The 20,375-nt window shown below is 44.9% G+C and overlaps 1 protein-coding gene across 1 annotated transcript in view; it reads right to left on the bottom strand.

Annotated features, from left to right (window-relative positions):
* Positions 1-4,137: 4,137 nt before the first annotated feature.
* Positions 4,138-20,375, bottom strand: part of LOC147008621 (glutaredoxin domain-containing cysteine-rich protein 1-like) — a 71,371-nt gene continuing 55,133 nt past the window's right edge. The window contains exons 4-6 of the mRNA XM_085863877.1: positions 8,105-8,137; positions 7,739-7,864; positions 4,138-4,883 (exon numbers count right to left, since the gene is read on the bottom strand). Of these exons, the coding sequence (XP_085720003.1) occupies positions 4,755-4,883; positions 7,739-7,864; positions 8,105-8,137 (288 nt within the window). The 3' untranslated portion in view covers positions 4,138-4,754. The remainder of the gene's footprint in view (positions 4,884-7,738; positions 7,865-8,104; positions 8,138-20,375) is intronic.

Below are 20,375 nucleotides of genomic sequence, written 5' to 3' on the forward strand. Positions count from 1 at the left end.
TTGAAATTTGAAGAGGGTTTTTATTTCAGGTCACTGAATTCAACGAGTCCATTATTATTGAGGTCAACATGAACCTAAAGGTCATCATAAGCCAAGGGTCAATAACTTAGGTGAGATTTGTAAAATCCTCAATTTACATCCGATTGACTTGAAATTTGAAGATTTATATTTCAGGTCACTGAATTCAACCACCAATTTATTTTTAAGGTCCACGGAGGCAAAAAGGTCAACATAGGCCGGATTTCTAAAATTGTCAATTTTCATCCGATTCACTTGAAATTTGAAGAGGAGTTGCAAATTTGGACATTGAATTCAACCACAAGTTATTTTTGAGGTCAAATTTGTTTTATGGATTTTGTAGTTATCGTGCTCCACACTACATCTTAATTAATTGCCAGAATTCTTCGGATTTCGGTAATTATGTTGGTTGGTTGTGTGTGTCATTCTGTGTGTCTGTCTGTTGGGTCGCCAATATAGGTGACCCTTATTGTCAGTAATTCTGTCTGTTTGGATGTTTGTTTGGATGTTTGTTCGTTTGTCATCAGCATAATTGTTAGTAAACGTGGGCGGATTTTGACCTAACTCAGGTGGTAGGTACATCTTATGACCTAGTGCTTTGGAAATTATGATGGTTGCTAGGGACGTTTTGGTTCCCGAGCAACAACCGTAAAACCTTCAAAATCGGTACCGTTCACGCAAAATCAATTCCGAAAGCCATTATCGTAGGGTTATGAAATTTGGCCCGAATGATCTACAGGTGATGCTCTATCAAATACATTCCGTTTTTTCTGATATATGGAATACTTTACCGGCAGCGCCCCCTACAATTAGGGTATGCGCGAAAATTGGCGAAAATTGAAGGCCACCGAGCGACCAGGTGAGTGCATCGATACGAATGAAACTTTGCAGGTTCATGGTACTCAATGAGTACTACAACTTTGCCTCAGGACATATTGACCGATTTCGCTCAGGTCAGGGGTCAAAGGTCAATTAGTGCAAAAATCGATAGTATGCGAGAGCTGGAGGTGCCTTCGTGCCAAACCCTCCTAGGGTTATGATCGTATGCTCATGAAAATTCACACTAATCGTCTGGAATACATTGTGCACAAACGATCGAGCCGGATTTTCGATTTAGATCTTTGTTCATCCACAGCACCCCCTCGAACTTTGGGGATTTCCAATTTCAAACCGCATTTTTGGTACTTTTTATTCAAATGGATACCGAGTAGTTATCAGTAGATGGAACTGGATGAGATTTGATATGCATAATCTTAAGGTGATTCCCTATCCGCTATATGACATCCATTTTGCTCTATATCTTATAGCTTCCATGCTCGGCGACCCAGCGCCGGCTACCGGCTTGTCTGTTTGTGTGTTTGTTTATCCTGTAGCACCCACACCATTTCAGTGATCATGACCAAACTGGGTACAGACGTCGGCCATGGTCCAACTCAGACACTTGTCGTTTTTGGTGAATCTAGGTCAAAGGTCAAGGTCACCGAAAAACCGAAATTCTTATTTTCGCAATAACGTCCGCTAAAATGGTCGTATCGACTTCAAACCAAATCCAAACTGTGCATCTTCTAATACTGCATCCAACCATATGTCTCATTGGGGTGTCACACCAACACCCTTCTTAGCGGCCGGGGATCGAATGTCAGGGGGGGTCCGGTCAAAACTTTCAAATTGCGATAAAAACGCCATTTCAAGTCCGATTGACTTCCAAGTTATGATCATGACCAAACTAAGTGCTATAACTCATTAAACAGTAGCACTATCGATTTATAAGAACCAAATTTATTTCCAGGTTTTTGTTTTTTCAGAGATCATGGAGATATGACAAAGTTATTCTGGCAATTCCTTGCTCAACGAGCAATTTCGTTTGTTTGTGTGCAGGATCTCTCACAAAGTTGTGGTCGGATCCGGATGAAATTTTGTGGACAGGTTGGGTGTGTGACAGGGATGAACTGATGACATTTTGATGAAGATCCAGATCCGGATCCGGCTACGAGCATTTTGAAAGTGATTATCACTATTGAGGGATAGGACCAAAAATTGTATATATAGCACGATATCTCAAAAAGTTGTAGAGGGAATCGGACGAAACTTTGTGAACACGGGTGTGTGACAGTAAAGAAATGATTCAATTTTGATGAAGATCCGAATCCAGATCTGATAATTTTTTCAGTGATTCTTCACCAATTTGGTAATACAAATGCCACTGTATTGTAATCGCTCTCATTCGGTTTAATTGAAGAAGTTTAAAAAAAAGCAAGATTTAAAGGAAAAATGGGATTGTCATATCTGAGCTGCTTGATGCAGAACTCCAAACTCAAACAATAGTAACACATCCCCACGAAACCATGTATTTCTTTACCTTTGTTCTGTGGTGACCTGCTTTGCAAGACCAAGCATGCGCAAACCTTTCCTGGCCCTACATCATGTGTCTGTATCATATCCAGTTCTGATTGGTTCCATATCATAGACTTGAGGATGAATGGGAAGAGGTCTTGTGGAGAGCAAACTGTGAAGTAGTGATAGGCAATTCCTGGAATTTTGGAATTGATTTGATTCCGAGTACTTTTTTCGAGTATACGATGGAATCGAGTACTTTTTGCGTTTTCTTTTTTAGTTGTTTGGGTGGGGAGTGGGAACTATTGTATATGAATGATGCTGAGAAGGGAGGGTGGAGGGGTGGGAGTGTTTTATTGGAATTATCAATATTTGTTATTAATTGGAAAGAGCAGTCAAGAGTCGGATTGAGGCTCATTTGGAATCATCTCCATTTTTATAGAAAACAATGATTCAAAAAATAAAAAATTACAATGACCTGCATGTAATCAGTGGTTTAACTTCAAAATAAAAAAAATCTCCCAAACTTATCTTGGGAGTTTTAAGGTGCAACTCACTTTGTCTACCAACAAGGCAAACATGACGACTAAGGAGCTTTCCAAAGAAGTCCCACATGAAGTGGTGGAGATGCACTGTTCAGGAGAGGGTTATAAGAAGATTTAAAAGTCACTCATTATCCTTTTGAGCACGTGGCCAACCATCATTAAGAAGTGAAAGATGTATCATACTACCCAGACTCTACCCACATCAGGTCGCCCATCCAAACTCAGCAGCTGGGCAAGGAGGAAACTGGTTCGGGATGTCACTGTAAATCCAACAATGACTTTGAAAGATCGGCAAGTGTTCGGGGGGGGGGGGTCCAACATGGGGGTCAGTGTTCATCAATCAACAATATCCTGTTCCCTTCACAAAGCTGGCCTCTATGGACAAGTGATAAGAAAGAAGTCATGACTGAAAAAGATGCATCTAAAAAAGCTCATATGGAGTGTGCGAAAAAGCATCTTAATAATACAGTAGGCATGTGGAAAAAGGTTTTATGGTCAGGCGAGACATAAGTTGAACTTTTTGGTCTAAAATCAAAACAGTACATCTGGCGCAAGACTAACACTGCATATCACCCAGTCAACACCATCCCTACTGTCCAGCATAGTTGTGGCAGCATCATGCGACGGGGCTGCTTTTCATCATCAGGGACTGCCAAGTTTGTCAGGATAGAAGGAACAATGGATGGTGCAAAGTGCAGGAGAATCCTTGATGAAAACCTGCTTGAGTCAGTCATGAATCTGAAACTGGGTAGGAGATTCACATTTCAGCAGGACAATGATCCGAAGCACAAAGATAAAGCCACACTGGAGTTACTGAATAAGTTGAAAATATATGTTCTTGAGTGGCCCAGTCAAAGTCATGACTTGAACCCAATTGAACATTCATGGTGAGACTTGAAGATTGCAGTCCATCGATGATTCCCATCAAACTTTGCAGAACCAGAGCAATTTTCACTTGAAGAATGGGTAAAGATTTCACCATCTCACTGTGCAAAGCTGGTGGAGACCTTCCCAAAAAGACTCATGGCAACTCCACGAGGTAAGGATAATGGCCGTTAAAGAAGTAGGAGGAGACGAGTTGTACAGATGTTCTTGTTATTAGAGCTGTTTTCTAAAGTGCTATTGTCCTTCAGCAATAATGTTTGAGGGATTGGTAGTGTTTAATTTCAGACAGATTTTTTTTTTACATTTGCAAGCCAAGCAGAATGCATGGGTGTGGGATGCCAGGTCACTTTGGTGTGCAGGATAGCAGCTTTTATGTCATCACCACTTGAGATCTTGCATTCTCAAGAATGAGGTCATACATGACAGCAAATAAATATCAAAAAATTAACAACAGCACGTCTTCGTCTTAAAGTAGAATGAATGACTGCCTTCACAAATGTTTTTAAAAATGTGCAGAATTTATTTCCTCTCAACAATGAGAAGCAAATATTAAATGAACCCCCTTCTTCCCCCACATTTCTGATTTGTTTCAGTCATACACATTCATTTATTTCTTTTTGGTCTTTAAAATGCATGTAAATGGACTCCATTCCAACTGCAAGATCCCACATCAAGAAATAATTAAAACTTGCCAAAATGTAAATACAAGATAAAGATGTGCAACACCGTATGAAATGGAGGTAATAACCAGAAAAGTATTCACATGACCTTACTTTAAAGACGTCTTTAATAAATAATTTATATATTATCTATAATGTTAATAACTTAATACAAGCCATTCAGGTCTTGTAAAACCATTGAAGAAGTCGCTGGAGTAATAACCAGCTTAAAATTAAACATCATGCCCCAAAGAGATTCTCCATCACAAGATCAGAAAACAAAAGAGAAGACAGTTTCCTCTCGTGTCGATCTCTAATGTTCATATTGATGAACTTTATCCAAGACCTGTCTCGTCTTTCGCATATGAAGAAACATCCAAATCTTTTCTCTGAAGACTTCCGAACTTAGAGGCTCGTACTTGAGTGTCGCCAGTCTTGTGTTCTGCAAGCCAAAGAACACAAATGTTGAGCATTATGTGATGATATTATGATGATTTTTATTTTTTTTAAATTAAACGTAAGGTTATAAGAAACACAAACTTGTACTTGGTGTTCAGCATTTTTGTTTGACTTGCGAAGGTGATATGAGTTGTTGAACATGAAAGGGTTTTACTCGTGAGTTCAGATCTCTGTTGTTCTCACCTGTATTATATGATTGCTTTGAAACACCTTATACTTTTGATGTAATGATCATGAATTATAATGATTAACTTGCAGGACAAAGACTGTTCTGGAGACGTCGGTGCGGTGGACTTTAAAAAAACAAACGTGAATTACAAAGACTTTTGTATACAATGGTTGAATGCATGTGAGATATGGGATTTATATATGGGAACCTGTGTTCTTCCCAGCGTGAGCCAAGGGTTCATATGGGAGCATTAGCAGGCCAACCCACTTGAGTATTTCAACACAGTGTTTTGTTGTTAAATACTGTACCAAGACATGTCGAGTACTAAGTGTAAATGTTGGTTAAGTACTACAAAACGGATTCTCTGCATCTGCTGTTAAACCTTGAGGATTGCTTCGGAGAAAGCATTAGGGAATGATTTTCCAACATGTCAAATCAAAACAAAACACAATTATTGCAGAACTTCCTTGTATTACCTGTTTTAAGAGATGCATCTTATCTCTTACAACATGATTTTGTATGATCTTATAATAACGGCCAATGTCTGTTTGTCAGTTTTGCTTCTCCTCCTAAAATGATTGTAGCACAAAGTTGAAAAGGGTACCATATTAATCGCAAAGGATTGAGGCAATGCAGGGCCAAAAAAAATTGATTTGGAAAAACGTTTTCATTATTCACATCGATAAGTGCCCAGACAAAGCAAGCGTGAACTTTAGTTTGTGTGGCTTGGTGACAAGTCCATAAATGCTGCTGATTGGCTGTGTGAGGCTAGGTGCATTGTCATCGTATTCTGGCAAGTGACATCAATACACCTTTTCCCATTCTGTGAATTGCAAAAGAGGAAAAAAAAATAGATATATCTGTGATCATAAAGCAATCGCCTCGGGCAAGCCTCCTCCGGTGCCCGTGATCCAATGATGGCCATATTCGTTTTGGACTACCATATGACCTTGACCTTTAACATTTGGGGATAGAGTGCAAATTAAGAAAATGTGTCCCCATCTGCAATCCATCCCAAAAACTCAACATCATGAAAATCGGAGGAGATTTATTCAAGTTATGATCAAACAGCTGGTTTTTGTTAATTATCTCACAATCCGAAAAAAAAAGGTCAAGGACACGAATCAAATATCAGGTGCACAACTTCAGTGCAGGTACACGATTATGATGCAATTACATGTTGGAAGTCCAAGCGCTCTTTGAGATTTCTCATTGGCAAAATTGAGCGATGACAGAAAACGCATTTTTTCAGACTGCCATTTGACCTTAACCTTTAACTCTGGAGGGGTATGATGTAAATTATGTGTAAATGCTCCTTGTTTTAGGCTATCTCGAGAGGGCAATTTGGTTCCAATCAAACGGAACTTAGTTGAGTTTTGTTGAAGCATGTTAGAGTCCATAATTAGGTCATGCCCTTAAAATTGGATCAGCATCAAAATAAATATGTCAACCACACATACCTTTTATTCCCATTACTGATGCAAAATTTCATTCTGAAAGTCCCAGCCGGATCCGAGATACAGCTTGGACATCGGCAAAAAGGGAGAAAAACCTAATTGGTGGTTTGGTACTCCTCGTGGGTGTAAGACCTTGACCTTTAACCCAGAGTGGTATGATGTAAATTACTCGAAAATGTGCCGCGCTTGATCTAAGCTATCGAGAATACGTAATTTCATTCTGATCGGACAAACTTTTGTCGAGTTATGATGATAAATGTTTAAATGTCTATAATTGGGTCAAACCTTAAAATTAGGTCAAGGTCAACAAAAAGTATGTCATTGTATTTCCATTATTGATGCAAAATATAGTTCTGAAAGTCCCAGCCAGCTCTGAGACACAGCTCGGAAATTGGCAGACAAGGAAGAAAAAGAAGAAGAAAAGATTTAAATAAATGTAAACAGTGGTTTAGTACTCAGAGGGATCGAGGAACTCTGAAGTATCATGAAAAATTGGGGGGCACTAATTGTAGAAACGAACCTTACAAACAGCGATGAGCCTTCCTCTATCCATTAGGGGGAGGCTTAATTGGACAAACAAACACCAACAAAAAGTGGGCCTGGGGCTCACGGTCTTTTGTGTGCAAGGACATTGCATACGTCGTACAACATTGACCAAAGTGACTCGAGCTCTAGCCTGTCTTGGGAATTTGTCATTGCAGTACATCATTCCTCCGTTTGGGGTAAAGAACAATGCAATGGTGCTGCTTCGCCACAAATGAGAACCATCACGTGATTGAAATGTTTAACTTTGACCGTTGCTGTTTGGACAGAATGTTTCATTGGGTGTGTTGCAGTTTCTGTGCATGCATTGCTTAATTGATTGTGTGCTTCCCATGGAGTTTTTAGTCTTTCCCGAAATTAAATGTTAAACCTGCTCTTCCTATGCAGTGCCAGCAAGGGGTGTTTCATATCAGAGCACCATATTTCAGGTTGCGTGTTCTGATAATATTAGTAGGATTTCCCATCTGAATTTAGATTTTGGACGTCAATACTTTGGTAGCCACGGCGTAGTTTTGGCGAGCCATGGAAGGGGACCGTTGGTTAACGGCAACTTGGGGGCATTTCCATGCATCCTGTGCGCTATATACAAATCCTCAGTTGAAATACATGGAAGTGCTTGGAGGATGTGGCTATGGTGTGGTCATGGTGAACCAAAATCCCCAAACTCACCTTGCACTTGTTTTTCACAATCCTTTCCATTCGCTTGTGGAAATCCTTGCAATGTGCAGGTAATCCCTTGTTCCTGCTTTTTACGATGACTTTGGAAAATAAGCAAATGTCATTGTTGGTCCAGTTCTGCAAAAAGAGAACACTTATTATGATAAGGGCAAAGCTGTCACTTCAAAAACCTTCAGTGTTCGAACAGGTCGAAGTTTGAGTGCGAGCCACATACATGGGCCCGTCTCGAACGTGTCCGTGCGGAGTGTACATACTTATCCGTTTACACAAAAAGAGTGAAATAAACGGCCAACTCATCAAGTTGACCTCTAGATTTAACCAATTTTATAGTCACAGTAAAATAAAGCTCAAACGTACCTCTTCCATCAATGGATATTTTGCTTCAGCAATCTGCAAGGAAGAAAGAGTGGCATTCGAATCAATCTTCGGACCATTCCAAACCAAACATCAGTGGTTGCTTGATATAATATCGGACAAATGCATGGATTGTTGAAAAAAGGCAATTGTTAGCTCTGAAATGCGATCATGTAAATGTATACCGACGTACGTTGAAGCATTTCTCATCTGTCTTTTCAAAACCGTTCATCAACTTTGTGAACAGAATGCTCGTGAAGCGGAATTTGCCGTCCACGAAGAGCGCACTCGCCAAAAGTACAAAGAGCCGGACACCGGAGAAGATGCGCATCTTGGAAGGCAACTGGATTCGAAGCACCTTGAGATGAAATGAGAACGTTTTCTCTCCTCGAGCTCCTCGACCCGTTGCCTGCCTCGAAAATGGAGCTGAAAATCAGTGGTAGTCATATTTATACGATTGGCGTTAAGCTCATGAGCTCGTTTTCCCTTTGATATCATTGCTGCTGGAAACACCAGTGGGCCGTACAGTGGAAGCCTCGACAACACAGTGGAACTTTGCTGAAGAGCGACTCGGGGCTGGGTCACAGTCAGAGAGCTTGAGGTTGAGGCACGATTCGTCCGACGGAAACTTCCTTGAGGTTACCGTGGGGGCTTGTCACTCGGATGCTGCAACATCCGTGTCAATGGCCAAGGGGCTAGGGGTCGAGGAGAAGACAGTTGGTCTAATGGAATCGCTGCATGTTATTCCAGTAAGTGTTCCTCCAGTGATGCCTCCTTTTAATCCAAAAATAATCTTTTTTTTTTTTTTTGAGATATCAGGATAGCACAGCTGTCTCTAAACTGGGTCCATTCACGATTCCCTCCGTCATAAACCTTGAACTGAATCAGAGTCCTATTTTTTGCTTGGGGTTCAACCTCACATGTCACTCGCGATCAGAATGGCAACTTTTCTTCGAAGTTGGGCAAACGTCTTATTTGCGATTCGTCTTGCTCGTTATTCCTTGCATTGCTCAGAACGAGGAAACTATTAAACGTACAGGGGAAAAGTTTGACTCGATATCGACTTGTGACATATCGGGATGCTACGTCTATTGAAAATATTCGTTTGTTCTATAAAAAAAATCCCCTTCCCCCAGTGTTGCTCTATAATATTCCATAGAACTTATGTTCTTCCATACATTTTGTTCTTTTGAAATTTAATTTCTGGCTGGCCTTTTTCATGGGTTCAGTTTTCCATCTTCCCTGTTTTCTACATTGGACTGGCAGGATATGCACGCTCACCTCTGAGCTGTCTCGCCTTGGTTCAAATGTTGGCTCACCGATCAACTGTCACCCTGGTGTTTTGCAGGCAACGTGTGGCATCAATATGTGAGCCATCCCTCAAAATGATTTTAAGCTGGAACTTGGTCTGCCAGCATTATTTGGTGGACATTAAATATCTCATGGCATATTTTGCAAAGAGGCGAGTTATTATACACCTTGAACAAATTACAAAACTTTCATACTATCTCATCCTCGAGAATCCTGCATCAGAGTGGTGACATGTCCAGGATTGTAACCCTCGCAAAGTGACTGCTTCGACAGAAGTTTGTGTGTGTTTTTTCATTTACACATCCAATAAATTATATCGTTGTCGTGTTGCTTGGAATTGCTCAGCCGGATGCATATCGTTGAATTATCTAAAAAAAAGGCCGTTGACGTGAAACACGTGAATTCTACCCCATGGTTTCTTTGTTTTTAATGCAGCAAACTCTCTTTATAAGATAGCAAACGGTGTAACCTGGTTTCATGGAACCTCCAAGAAGCCCACACCACTTGCTACCTACAATGCAGGCATGACTTTGTAATTTGGTCATGGTGTAGGCAATAGCTTTTCTACTCTTTACGAAGCACACCGTGAAATCTTTAATGCCCACCACCTCATGCGAGCAGATGGGATGCCCAGGTTAACGCTCATCTGAGGGACAACACCCACATTGATGCCTCGCCCTGCATGCAAGACATCAGGATGACAGTTTAGAACTTGGCTGAGATTTGAACTCAGGCTCGACATCTCAGAGGCATGTATACAAATGTTGAGTCCAACCTATATTCAAACGCTGTCAGATGTGGATAATAGTGTTATGGTACTGTGATCCTCAATGACCGACACGCCACCCGGCGGGTGGAGGATGAGATCTCCTCGTCCAAAAATTAATTTGGCACAAATCAGCGTCTGAATGCAAAGACCCTGGCGGGATTGCCAACAATAGGGCTAAGTGAAGGATTCGGCAATGCGTATTTGAGGCATGTAAGCGTGGACCAAATTTGCCTCTTTACCAGATTCATAAAGCCAATTTCCTCAGCAATATGGATCCTGCTCTCGAAGACCACACCAGTTTTCATCAAGAGCGGAATTATTACAGAGAAACAATGTGTGGGGAGGGGTTGGGAGGACACGCCATGCTCTGTGACAATGCAATCAAATAAATCAAAAATAAACAATGGTCCCTAAAACCATGACGACCTCAATAATTACGCCTTGACGCATTAATTGGGGGGGGGGGGATATGGGACCCAGAAGGAGTTTGACGTGGTGTGGGTCGGTCATTCAGCTTGATTCACTCTCCTCTCCATCTGGACGTTTGGTGTGCAGCAGTTCAGTGTAGGTCCTGACCTCATGTTGCTCCCCATGCCTTCCCTCCAGGACCTCTAGCCCTTGAGAGTTGAGTTACCAATAACGAAACTCGACCAGGCAATCAAGACCGACAACCAACAACAAATCCAGTAGCGTTCCCCCCCCAACCACCTGCTGACCCTGTAATCGTCGTGGGTCATGCCCATTGGCTGTGGCACTGAGGAAAATTGTCATTTGAGGACAGATTGATGATGTGGGAGATTTCATAATGTGGGTTAGGGGGTAAGTTGGGGCTTACACACAGACACTTGGCTCGGGAGACAAGAGCTTTCTAAATATGTGCATGACACTTTCTATCATTATGGGAATTAAACTACACTTATGCGACCAGGTATTATGAAATAACTATTCCAAGCTATTCCCCATTTTACCCCTGGAGTTTTATCCATAACAATAGTTTCCATTAATGGATCATGAATAATAAAAAAGGATAGGATCTTGCATGTTCACCATGCGGATTTTCCAATATCATAGACGATATCCACCTGCAGAGTTAATCCCCAAATTGCAACTGACCGATTTTACATCAGAGCTGAGGCATCCAGTAACTCGATTAAGGCTATGAAGTCTTAGTACCTTTTGCTAGTGTTCATACCTTGTGAAAATTGAACTCTGACTCCTCTAAAGCATAAGCATTGCCAACCGAGATGCAAAATACCATTGACCATTATTGTCCACACTTTAAGTTATCCCTCATTTGTTGTTTACTGAACCGATTTATAGTGTCGTTATGGTTCTGTGAAACCGGCACTCCCCCAAGGCAATGGCATACAACATATAGTGGTCCCGAAACAGTTATTTCATGAGTATTCGTTTTAGATAGCACCTACGTCATGTGTCGTGGGTTTATGGGGCATTATGCATTGCGCGGGCTCCAGGTCGTGTTTTCCTTTCCATTCTTTCCCCATCTTTCATTCTTTACATTATTTTGCTTTGCTGTACACGACCTTTCTTCACACGTGCATGCACACCAAGGAGCATAGCAACAGAGGCAAGTCAATTGCATACGCGCACCATTTCCCATTCAAATTGTGTGCCATTATCCAACAGCCGTTACACGTCAGACTTCACCAGACTCAAACCCAACATCGCAGCATCTCGTGCACCACCACAATGCTTGTATGAAAATCACTACACCATCAGACCACAACCCAAGCTCGCTTTATGTTTGCCATGAACAACCATAACGAACGACCAACCACCTCCATCATTCACAGTCAAAACGCGCGACCAAATACGCACTGCCATGTTAATCTCGGAGCGAGATCGCATGGCAGAATGTAGAGCAACTGAGCCAATATCCGCTTCCGAACCATTGCATGAGTGGAGCCAACGACATGGTAATGGTCCACACACCACTGTGGGCATTAGAAAACACCCATCACTCAACTTGATCCACTCCCAAGCACTGCCCCTACCAGAGTATTATAAATGGCTGTGCGCCCCGCACATTAGGCTCGGCTCGGTTCTCTGGTTTGGTTCTCTGGCTTGTTTTTCTGGCCGCCTGTTCTTCTGGTTACGGGTTCGAGGACAATGGAGCTTTGTGGAGAGAACAGAGCGAGTGGAGCAAGCGAGGGTCATGGATTCTACAACCAAGTGGAAGAGCCAGATGGCAGACCGGGCACAGTTTAGACCGGACATTTGCTGACCTCCTGACACTTCTTTGTTCGGACTATCTTATCACGCGTTCTTTGCTTCCAACCATCCCACTCCTTGATCCATACCTTTACACCTTCCTCTCTGCACATCACTATGTCACTCACCTGCACCTTCCCTGACTACGCACCATAGACACCCTCAGTTTTCCTCCCTCCCCTTCGCCTTCCTCAACGACTGTGTTTGCGTTGGTCCGTCAACCCTGCCCAGTAAACAGAGGTCACCAAACAACTCAAAACTTTCTCTCTCTCTCTCTCTCTCTCTCTCTCTCTCTCTCTCTCTCTCTCTCTCTCTCTCTCTCTCTCTCTCTCTCTCTCTCTCTCTCTCTCTCTCTCTGGACATGCTTTCTTGGGGAATGATTCTCATGGCACGTTTCATTAGCATAAGTAAGATTGTAGAAGTTTTAGGATTGGGGTAAGTCTGCACTGCCTTATGTTTGTAAATAATTGCATTTATTTTGCTGCACTTCACCAATCCTTGCTTTCCCCTGCTTATACATATTATATTTGTAATAAATCCCTTGCTTATTGCACACATACCTTTCCTCACCCTTGGTGTGAATATATTCTTTGTTATTATATATGTACCCAGTTCAGATAATCTTTTCCTCCATTGGTCCAGCATAGTCCATCCATCGCATTAGCCAGGAAGTTATACCCCATGTGATTTACTCTTGTTATCCAGCACACACTCACTGTATCCCTTGGCAGTAATCCGGTGTGCGTTGAGGGCACAAAACTCGCTTGGTGTGGCCGTCTAAAGGAAAGGTACCCCAAGCGAAGTTGTGACACCCTACCAGAATGGCAGTAACAATCGGTGTTTGTGGTTGCTTTACAAGCCACCGGGCCATGGAGTTATCTGTGGCTGGTGGCCTCAGGACTGAGAGTTCGGGAGGAACTCGAGTGCTTCCCCTCGTTGCAAACCTCGAACCCCAGGTCGTAATTATTATTTCTCTCAGAGAGAGATTGCTTCTCAAGTTTATTTTATTTCCAGCAATTAGTCCATAATTACCCTGGCAATGTTGTGATACTTTGCAGTGTCATAAAGGTAAAGCATTCCATCCTTTCCAAATGCTTTTGACAAATTAGTGAAAGGTCTCTTGGCAAGGACACTGAGCTTTACACTCTTTGAGGTCCCCTGGCTGCTGTTGCTCCAAAGCGGACACAAACCTTACACAGTCTTCACTGGTATTTGGGCTGTAGGATGACGATGGGTATTGCTACACCCAAGAATGTTGAAAAGTTAACGTTTTGTGGGTTTTGTCATTGCCCTTTTTACTGTTTGTTGGAATCTTTCTCAATCATTTTGAAGGTATGAAGTGCTGTTTTGCATTTTCCTAATTTACATTATCAAGGGTGTTCAGTGGAACTCTGTTTATTACAATATCACCAATGTCGAAGAATGGAGTTTCGAGAATGCGAGAACTGAAATTTGGTGTTGCACTTTTCCAATTCTGTGTTGTACGTTCCGATGTCTGTTGTTTGCTCTTCTGTTTGAACGACAGTCCCCCATGTCAACCTCTCTCTGATTAACACTCGATTGTTCCAAACCTTTTTTAGATTCATCTCTGCATTTTCCCTCTTTCCAAATGATGTGTAAACATTAAACAAGGCTGTGATCTTCAAATGGCAGAGTTTCGTGAGTAGAGAATCAGCCATCTTTGTCTTGCCATAAACAGGAAATATCAACTCTCTGGTCTCCCTCAGATTTTCAAATGGTTTTTATCTGTAAAATAAAGAAATGTTACCCATTTTGATTTAAAAGGTGATTACAGTTCAAATAGTAGAATTTTTGTTTCCTCTCCAACTGCAAGTCCATGATATGAGAATTAATGTTTATATTGTTACAGCTGTGGAAATTTGCACTACACCATAAAGGTTCTCAGATCAGTTATGACGCTAAGTATATGTGTAGTTAGATTTCCCCACCGTTGTTTAGAGGGGATTTCCGTGTTCACAGGGCTGTGATCCTTTGAGATAGCCGTTTTTCTTTTCTGTATCATTATTTTGGACCAATCATCCCCCCAACAACCAAATCGCCATCACCCACAACATCCCCAAACAACCACAACCAAACCCCCACCACCTTCGCCTTTTTCCCTTCCCTACCATCAACAACGCTACCCCACAAACATGGCATCGCCTTCGTCCCAGAGACAACGCTGAAGTCACGCGATCTAAAGCGGCCGTTTTGTGATTTCTACCACGTCTGCTCCGTCAATGCCGAAGTCGCGCGATCCAAAGCGGCCGTTTGGTGATTTCTACCACGTCCGCTCTGTCAACGCCAAAGTCGCGCTGTCTCAGGGCCGTTTGGTGATTTCTACCACGTCCGCTCCGTCAACGCCGAAGTCGCGTGATCCAAAGCGGCCGTTTTGTGATTTCTACCACGTCTGCTCCATCAACGCCGAAGTCGCGCGATCCAAAGCGGCCGTTTGGTGATTTCTACCACGTCCGCTCCATCAACGCCGAAGTCGCGCTGTCTAAGGGTCGTTTGGTGATTTCTACCACGTCCACTCCGCCGAAGACGAAGCTGCGCCGAGAGGCAAAAGCCTCGGAAACTCACACACACATCGGCTGGTCGGGTGGGACGAAGCCGCGCGGGCGGACGGAGCTTGGTGCATTACACGCATCGGTTCGGCGGGACGAAGCTGAGCTGACAAGGCGAGGCTTTGGTGATTCCTACCACGTCGGCTTTGCCGGGGTCAGGGGTCACGCTGACAGGCGAGGCCACGATGATTTCCACCAGGGACGCTTTCCAGAGGTTGGAGGTCAAAGGTCAGAGGTCGGATTCTTCCACTCCCCGGCCTATATAAGGGCGAGCACAACGGAGCTCGAGGCAGTCTGGTGGGGTTGGAAAACAGGTTGTAGGTCGAAGCAGTGATTCAGGGTAAGGTAGACGGGGCAGACGGAGGCTGGTCGATGGAGTGGAAGGACGAACAGGATGAAGCTCGGGTCAGAAGTGAGAAGCAAGGAGAGCGAGAGTGGTGAACGGAGCAGGGATGTAGAGAATGGTTGAGGGGCAAGCCAGAGGGTTGACTGGGGAGCACTGCTGGGAAAGGGGCGTCGTGGAGGCCACAGCTAGGAGTTTTGTCGGAGCCTGTGTGGTCTAGGGTGCTCACGGAAGGGAGCATCAGCAATTCCCCTCTCCCATACCGAGCTTTGTGCTGAGAGATTGCCGGTAACCCGTCTTGCCAGGAGAGCGTTGACATGCGAAGAGAGTCCCGACAATCCTCCTCCCATACCGGGCATCAACAACTCGCTATACCGGGCATCTGCACTGAGAAAGCACTGGTAACCCCGTCCGTTCCCTCCCCAACCGTGGTGCCGGCTGTGTAGCGCGAGCCTGCGCGGAGAACGCCGGAGAGAGCTCACCGTCCACGCCAGGAGCACGAAGTCAGGTGCGGCGACGCTGACATTGCGGCTTGCCCGCCATCGCGCCAAGAGGGCGCGGGTAAGACCTTTCGGTCTCCTGGACCTGGCCGCTCATCCAGGCTCCACGTACATTTGGTCCACGGACCTGTCTGCCACCCTTGCCTTTGAGGGTGGCTTTTCTTTGCTTTTGTATAAGTGCATGTTGTGGTGCCGTCTTGAAAAGTAGACTTGTCCAAGTAACTGTGAATAAACCCATTTATTCGGTTGTAACTTCAATTGCTTGCTTTCACTGTATCACTGATTATACGTGCATGATTCACTGTATGGCTGTAAATACGTGCCTTGTCTGAGTGTGTAATAAACGTGCTTGTTGAACTGTTCCCCATTTCGTTGCGTCCTTTTTCTCTTGTTTGAAAGTTCCATCTTGCATCACGGAAGGAATTGGTAGAAGGGTGTAAGCACCCAGTAAATAGAATTACATCCGTCAGGGCCGGCGATAACACCGCTCGGTTATCACTGAAGCACGGAACGGACCGCTTAAGCGGTTCGTGTCCTCGGCCGGCCAGCGGCGAGGTACGATCGCCCGGTTAACTACTCACGCAGGTACTTAGGTAGGTCGAGTTTGGCGAACAACCCTATCCTGCGTGGGTGGCCAATTGGCACGATTGTGGTGGGGTCGAAAGACCCACCCGTGACTTGCTCCCGGCGTTGTTCCGGGAGGGTCATGACTGAATTATCCGTTCCGGTGGGCAACGCGGTCACGATTCGAGTTCGTGGCCGATCGTACGCCGGGCGGACCAGAATTCGTAACAATATCATTGGTTATATCCTGATTTGATGATGTGGGAATATTTAGCTGACGTAACAAGGCAATTCGGAGAGTATCTGATGCAGATGTTGAAGATAATGAAGGGTATCTACAAAATAAATGCAGAACAGCTTTTCAGCAGGACAGTGACATGAGAACCAGGGACCAAGCTGTGAGAGTAAAGAATAAAAGTGTTAATGCATGGTATGATTTCCCAGGAAAGGTTGTCGCACCAGAAACAGACGATAGGTTTAAAATGGAATTATTTAGGTGTTTAGACCCATTGGAGATGGAGGTGTACACAGACAGACCAAGATTGTGGGTACAGGTGTACATGGATAGGCAGATGGGTGAATGGATACATGTGCAGCGATTGTCAGTAGGTCACGTCAAACGGCAAATGTGCCGACGACGTTTGTTCATTCCCCAGTATAGAAAGGTGAGTTTCTGGCTAATTGGAGCATTTTAAAATCAATTTTACTCTACCTCCTATCCCTGATTTGCATCTAATCTATCTATAATTCCAGCAATCTGTGTGTGTGTGTCTGACCGCTGTTTCTCAACAACCATTGGTTTGATCTAATTAAAACTTGCCAGGTATATTGCTGAGGACCTGTGGATGTGTCTTTTCAAGGTTTGATTATAATCGGACAAATGGTTCCCAAGTTATGGCCATTTATTTACCAACCAATGACAGGACACGCTGCGTAGGCGTGGCCGATGGGGAAGAGATCCTCAGCCGCGTTCCCCATTACGGGTTACAACGTACGGACTTCTGCATAGTGATGACTGAGTGTATTCTAATAATTTCTCGATTTATTTTGCGCATTTATAGATAAGCACAATGCCCCAATCCAGTCGTCGTTTATGAGAGCGAAGGAACGGCCTGTGTGGTTGTTTGAAAGTTTTTTTTGCATGTACGGCCACTCACGTACGGGCACGCACTCGTATATAAAATATTCTCAAGGCAAGACCTGGGCTACCCTTTCTAATCATAATATATTGTTACTGCTGTGGAAATTCGCAATACACACCACAAAGGGTCCTTAGATCAGTTATGACGATAAGTAATTGTGTCGTTAGATTTCCCCACCGTTGTTTAGAGGGAATTTCCGTGTTCGCCAGGCTGTGATCCTTTGAGATAGCCGTTTTTCTTTTCTCTATCCTTATTTTGGACCAATCATACCCCAACAACCAAATCGCCACCACCAACGCCCCCAAACAACACCGAAACACCACCACCTTCGCCTCTTTACCTCCACAACTCCATCCCGCAAACATCGCTTCACTGCCATTCTCAAACGACGCCTGCCAACCACCAAACTCCCACCACCTCCGCCTTTCTACCACACGTCGTGCCATGGGCTGTGAATGCGTTCCTTTCGCCTCAAAAAGCGGATCAGGAATGCTTCACGCCCCCTTTTCATCATTCCAATGACTGAGCATCGGGTGGTGTGGCCCCACCTCCGAACCCGCTGTGATCCAGAAATTTACATCGACGCCCCTCCCCCGGGCTATATAAGCGTGAGCACAATGCAGCTCGCAGTGCAGTACGTCGGCAGAAAAGTGAAGAAACAAGTGGGAGCAGTGCAGTGGCAGTAGCAGTGTCGGCGGGGCAGTCGAGTTGGGGGACGGAGCTCAAAGCTGATGGCAAAGGCAGACGGAGAGCGCCGGAGAGCGCTCGCCGACCACGCCAGGGGCACGAAGCCAGGCGCAGCTACGCTGACATTGCAGCTTGCCCGTCATCGCGCCATAAGGGCGCGGGTAGGATCCTTCGGTCTCGTGGACCTGGCCGCTCATCCAGGGTCCACGCGCATTAGGCCCACGGGCCCAGTCTGACTCCCTTGTCTATGAGGGGGTCTTTTCTTGTGTTTTCTTTGAATGCGTGTTGTGGCGCCGTGTCTTGTAAAGTAGAAACTGTTTCAGTCCATGTCAATAAGCATTGCTTTATTCGGTTGTAACTCTTGCTTGTAAATTGCAGTCTTACTGTATGGCTGTGAATACGTGCTTGCCTTGTCTGAGTGCGTAATAAATGTGCTTGTCGAACTGTTCCCCATTTCGTTGCGTCCTTTCCTTTGTTTGAAAGTTCCATCTTGCATCACGGAAGGAATTGGTAGAGGGGTGTAAACACCCGGTAAATAATCACATCCTTCGGGGCCGGCGATAACACCGCTCGGTTATCACTGAAGCACGGAACGGACCACTTAAGCGGTTCGTGTCCTCGGCCAGCCAGCGGCGAGGTACGATCGCCAGGTTAACTACCTGCGCAGGTACAGGTAAGTCGAGTTTGGCGAACTACCCTATCCTGCACGGGTGGTCGATTCGCACGATTGTGGTGGGGTTGAAAGACCCACCCGTGACTAGCTCCTGGCAGTAGTTCCACGGAGGGTCATGATTGAATTTCCGTTCTGGTGGGCCACTCAGTCGCGATTTGAGTTACGTGGCCGATCGCACGCCAGGCAGACAGAAATTCGTAACATATAATATTGTTACGGCTGTGGAAATTCGCAGAACACCTTAAAGGTTCCTTCGATCAGTTATCCCGGTAAGTTGGTGTTAGATAGGTTTCCCCACCGTTGTTTGGAGGGGTTTATTCGTGTTCACCGGGCTGCGACCCTTTGAGATAGTGTTTTTCTTTTTCTATCGTTATTTTGGACCAACCATACCTCACAACCAGATCGCTACCACCGACATCGTTCCAAAACGGCGACAACCAAACCACCACCACCTTCGTTCGCCCTTTTTACCTCCACAACCATCAACAACCCCACGCCACGAACATCGCCTCATCTTCGTTCCAAATACGACGCCATCTTCACTGCAGGCAGAGGCAAAGGGTTCTCTCGCCATTTTGAACGCCGGTGATTTCTACCATATCCACTCCCCGGGGGGTCGGAGGTCAAAGTGCGGAGGTCGAATCTTGTCTCCCCGGCCCTATATAAAGCCAAACAGAACGGAGCTTCGCGTGAGTCGGTGGAGCCGTGAGTCTGGAGGGATCGGAGAACCAAGCGTGAGTCAAGGGCAGTTGCTGCGGCAGTCTGGAAGGATCGGAGAGCCTGGAGAACACCAGAGGGCTTCGTGGAGACCACAGCCGGAGAGAGCTTGGCAGCACCAAGGTAGTCCGAGGTGATCGGACCTCGGCCCGATTCGCGCCTCGCTGAAGGATGGGCGGGGTCTGAGAGGGCATTAACTCTTGCTGAGCATCTAGCCTGAGAGGGTATCAACTCTTGTAAAGCAACCACGCTGAGAAAGCGTCGGTAGACCCGTCCGTTCCTCTCAACCGCGTTGCTGGGGCCCAGATCACCTCGCCGTCACTGTCCTTGCTGCCGTGGGGAGAAGGCGGCACGACCTGCCCATCGTTGCGAGGCCGCAAACCAGGCGCGGCTGTCCTAGCCGCCGTGGGGACGAGACGTCGCGACCTGCCCATCGTTGCACCGCGAGGGTGCGGGTAAGACGCATCGGTTTCGTGGGCCCGTTCGGTCATCCCGGCTCCACGCCATATAGGGTCCACGGATCCCGTCTGTCACCCTTGTCTTTGGGGATGGCCATTTCTCTTTTGAATGCATGTTGTGGCGCCGTCTATCAAGTAGACTCGTATAAGTGATTGTGCATTCTCATTGCTTGTATTTGGTTTTATTGCTTTCTTGACTGTATACGTGTTCCATTGTGTTGGCTGTACATACGTGCATGACGGTCTTGCCTGAATTATGTGCAAATCGTTAATAAATGTGCTTGTTGAAACGTTCCCCGTTTGTTGCGTCC

This window comes from Eptatretus burgeri, chromosome 18 (genome assembly GCF_056783735.1).
Source record: "Eptatretus burgeri isolate ZD-2024b chromosome 18, Ebu_testis_v1, whole genome shotgun sequence".
Taxonomy (NCBI): Eukaryota; Metazoa; Chordata; class Myxini; order Myxiniformes; family Myxinidae; genus Eptatretus; species Eptatretus burgeri.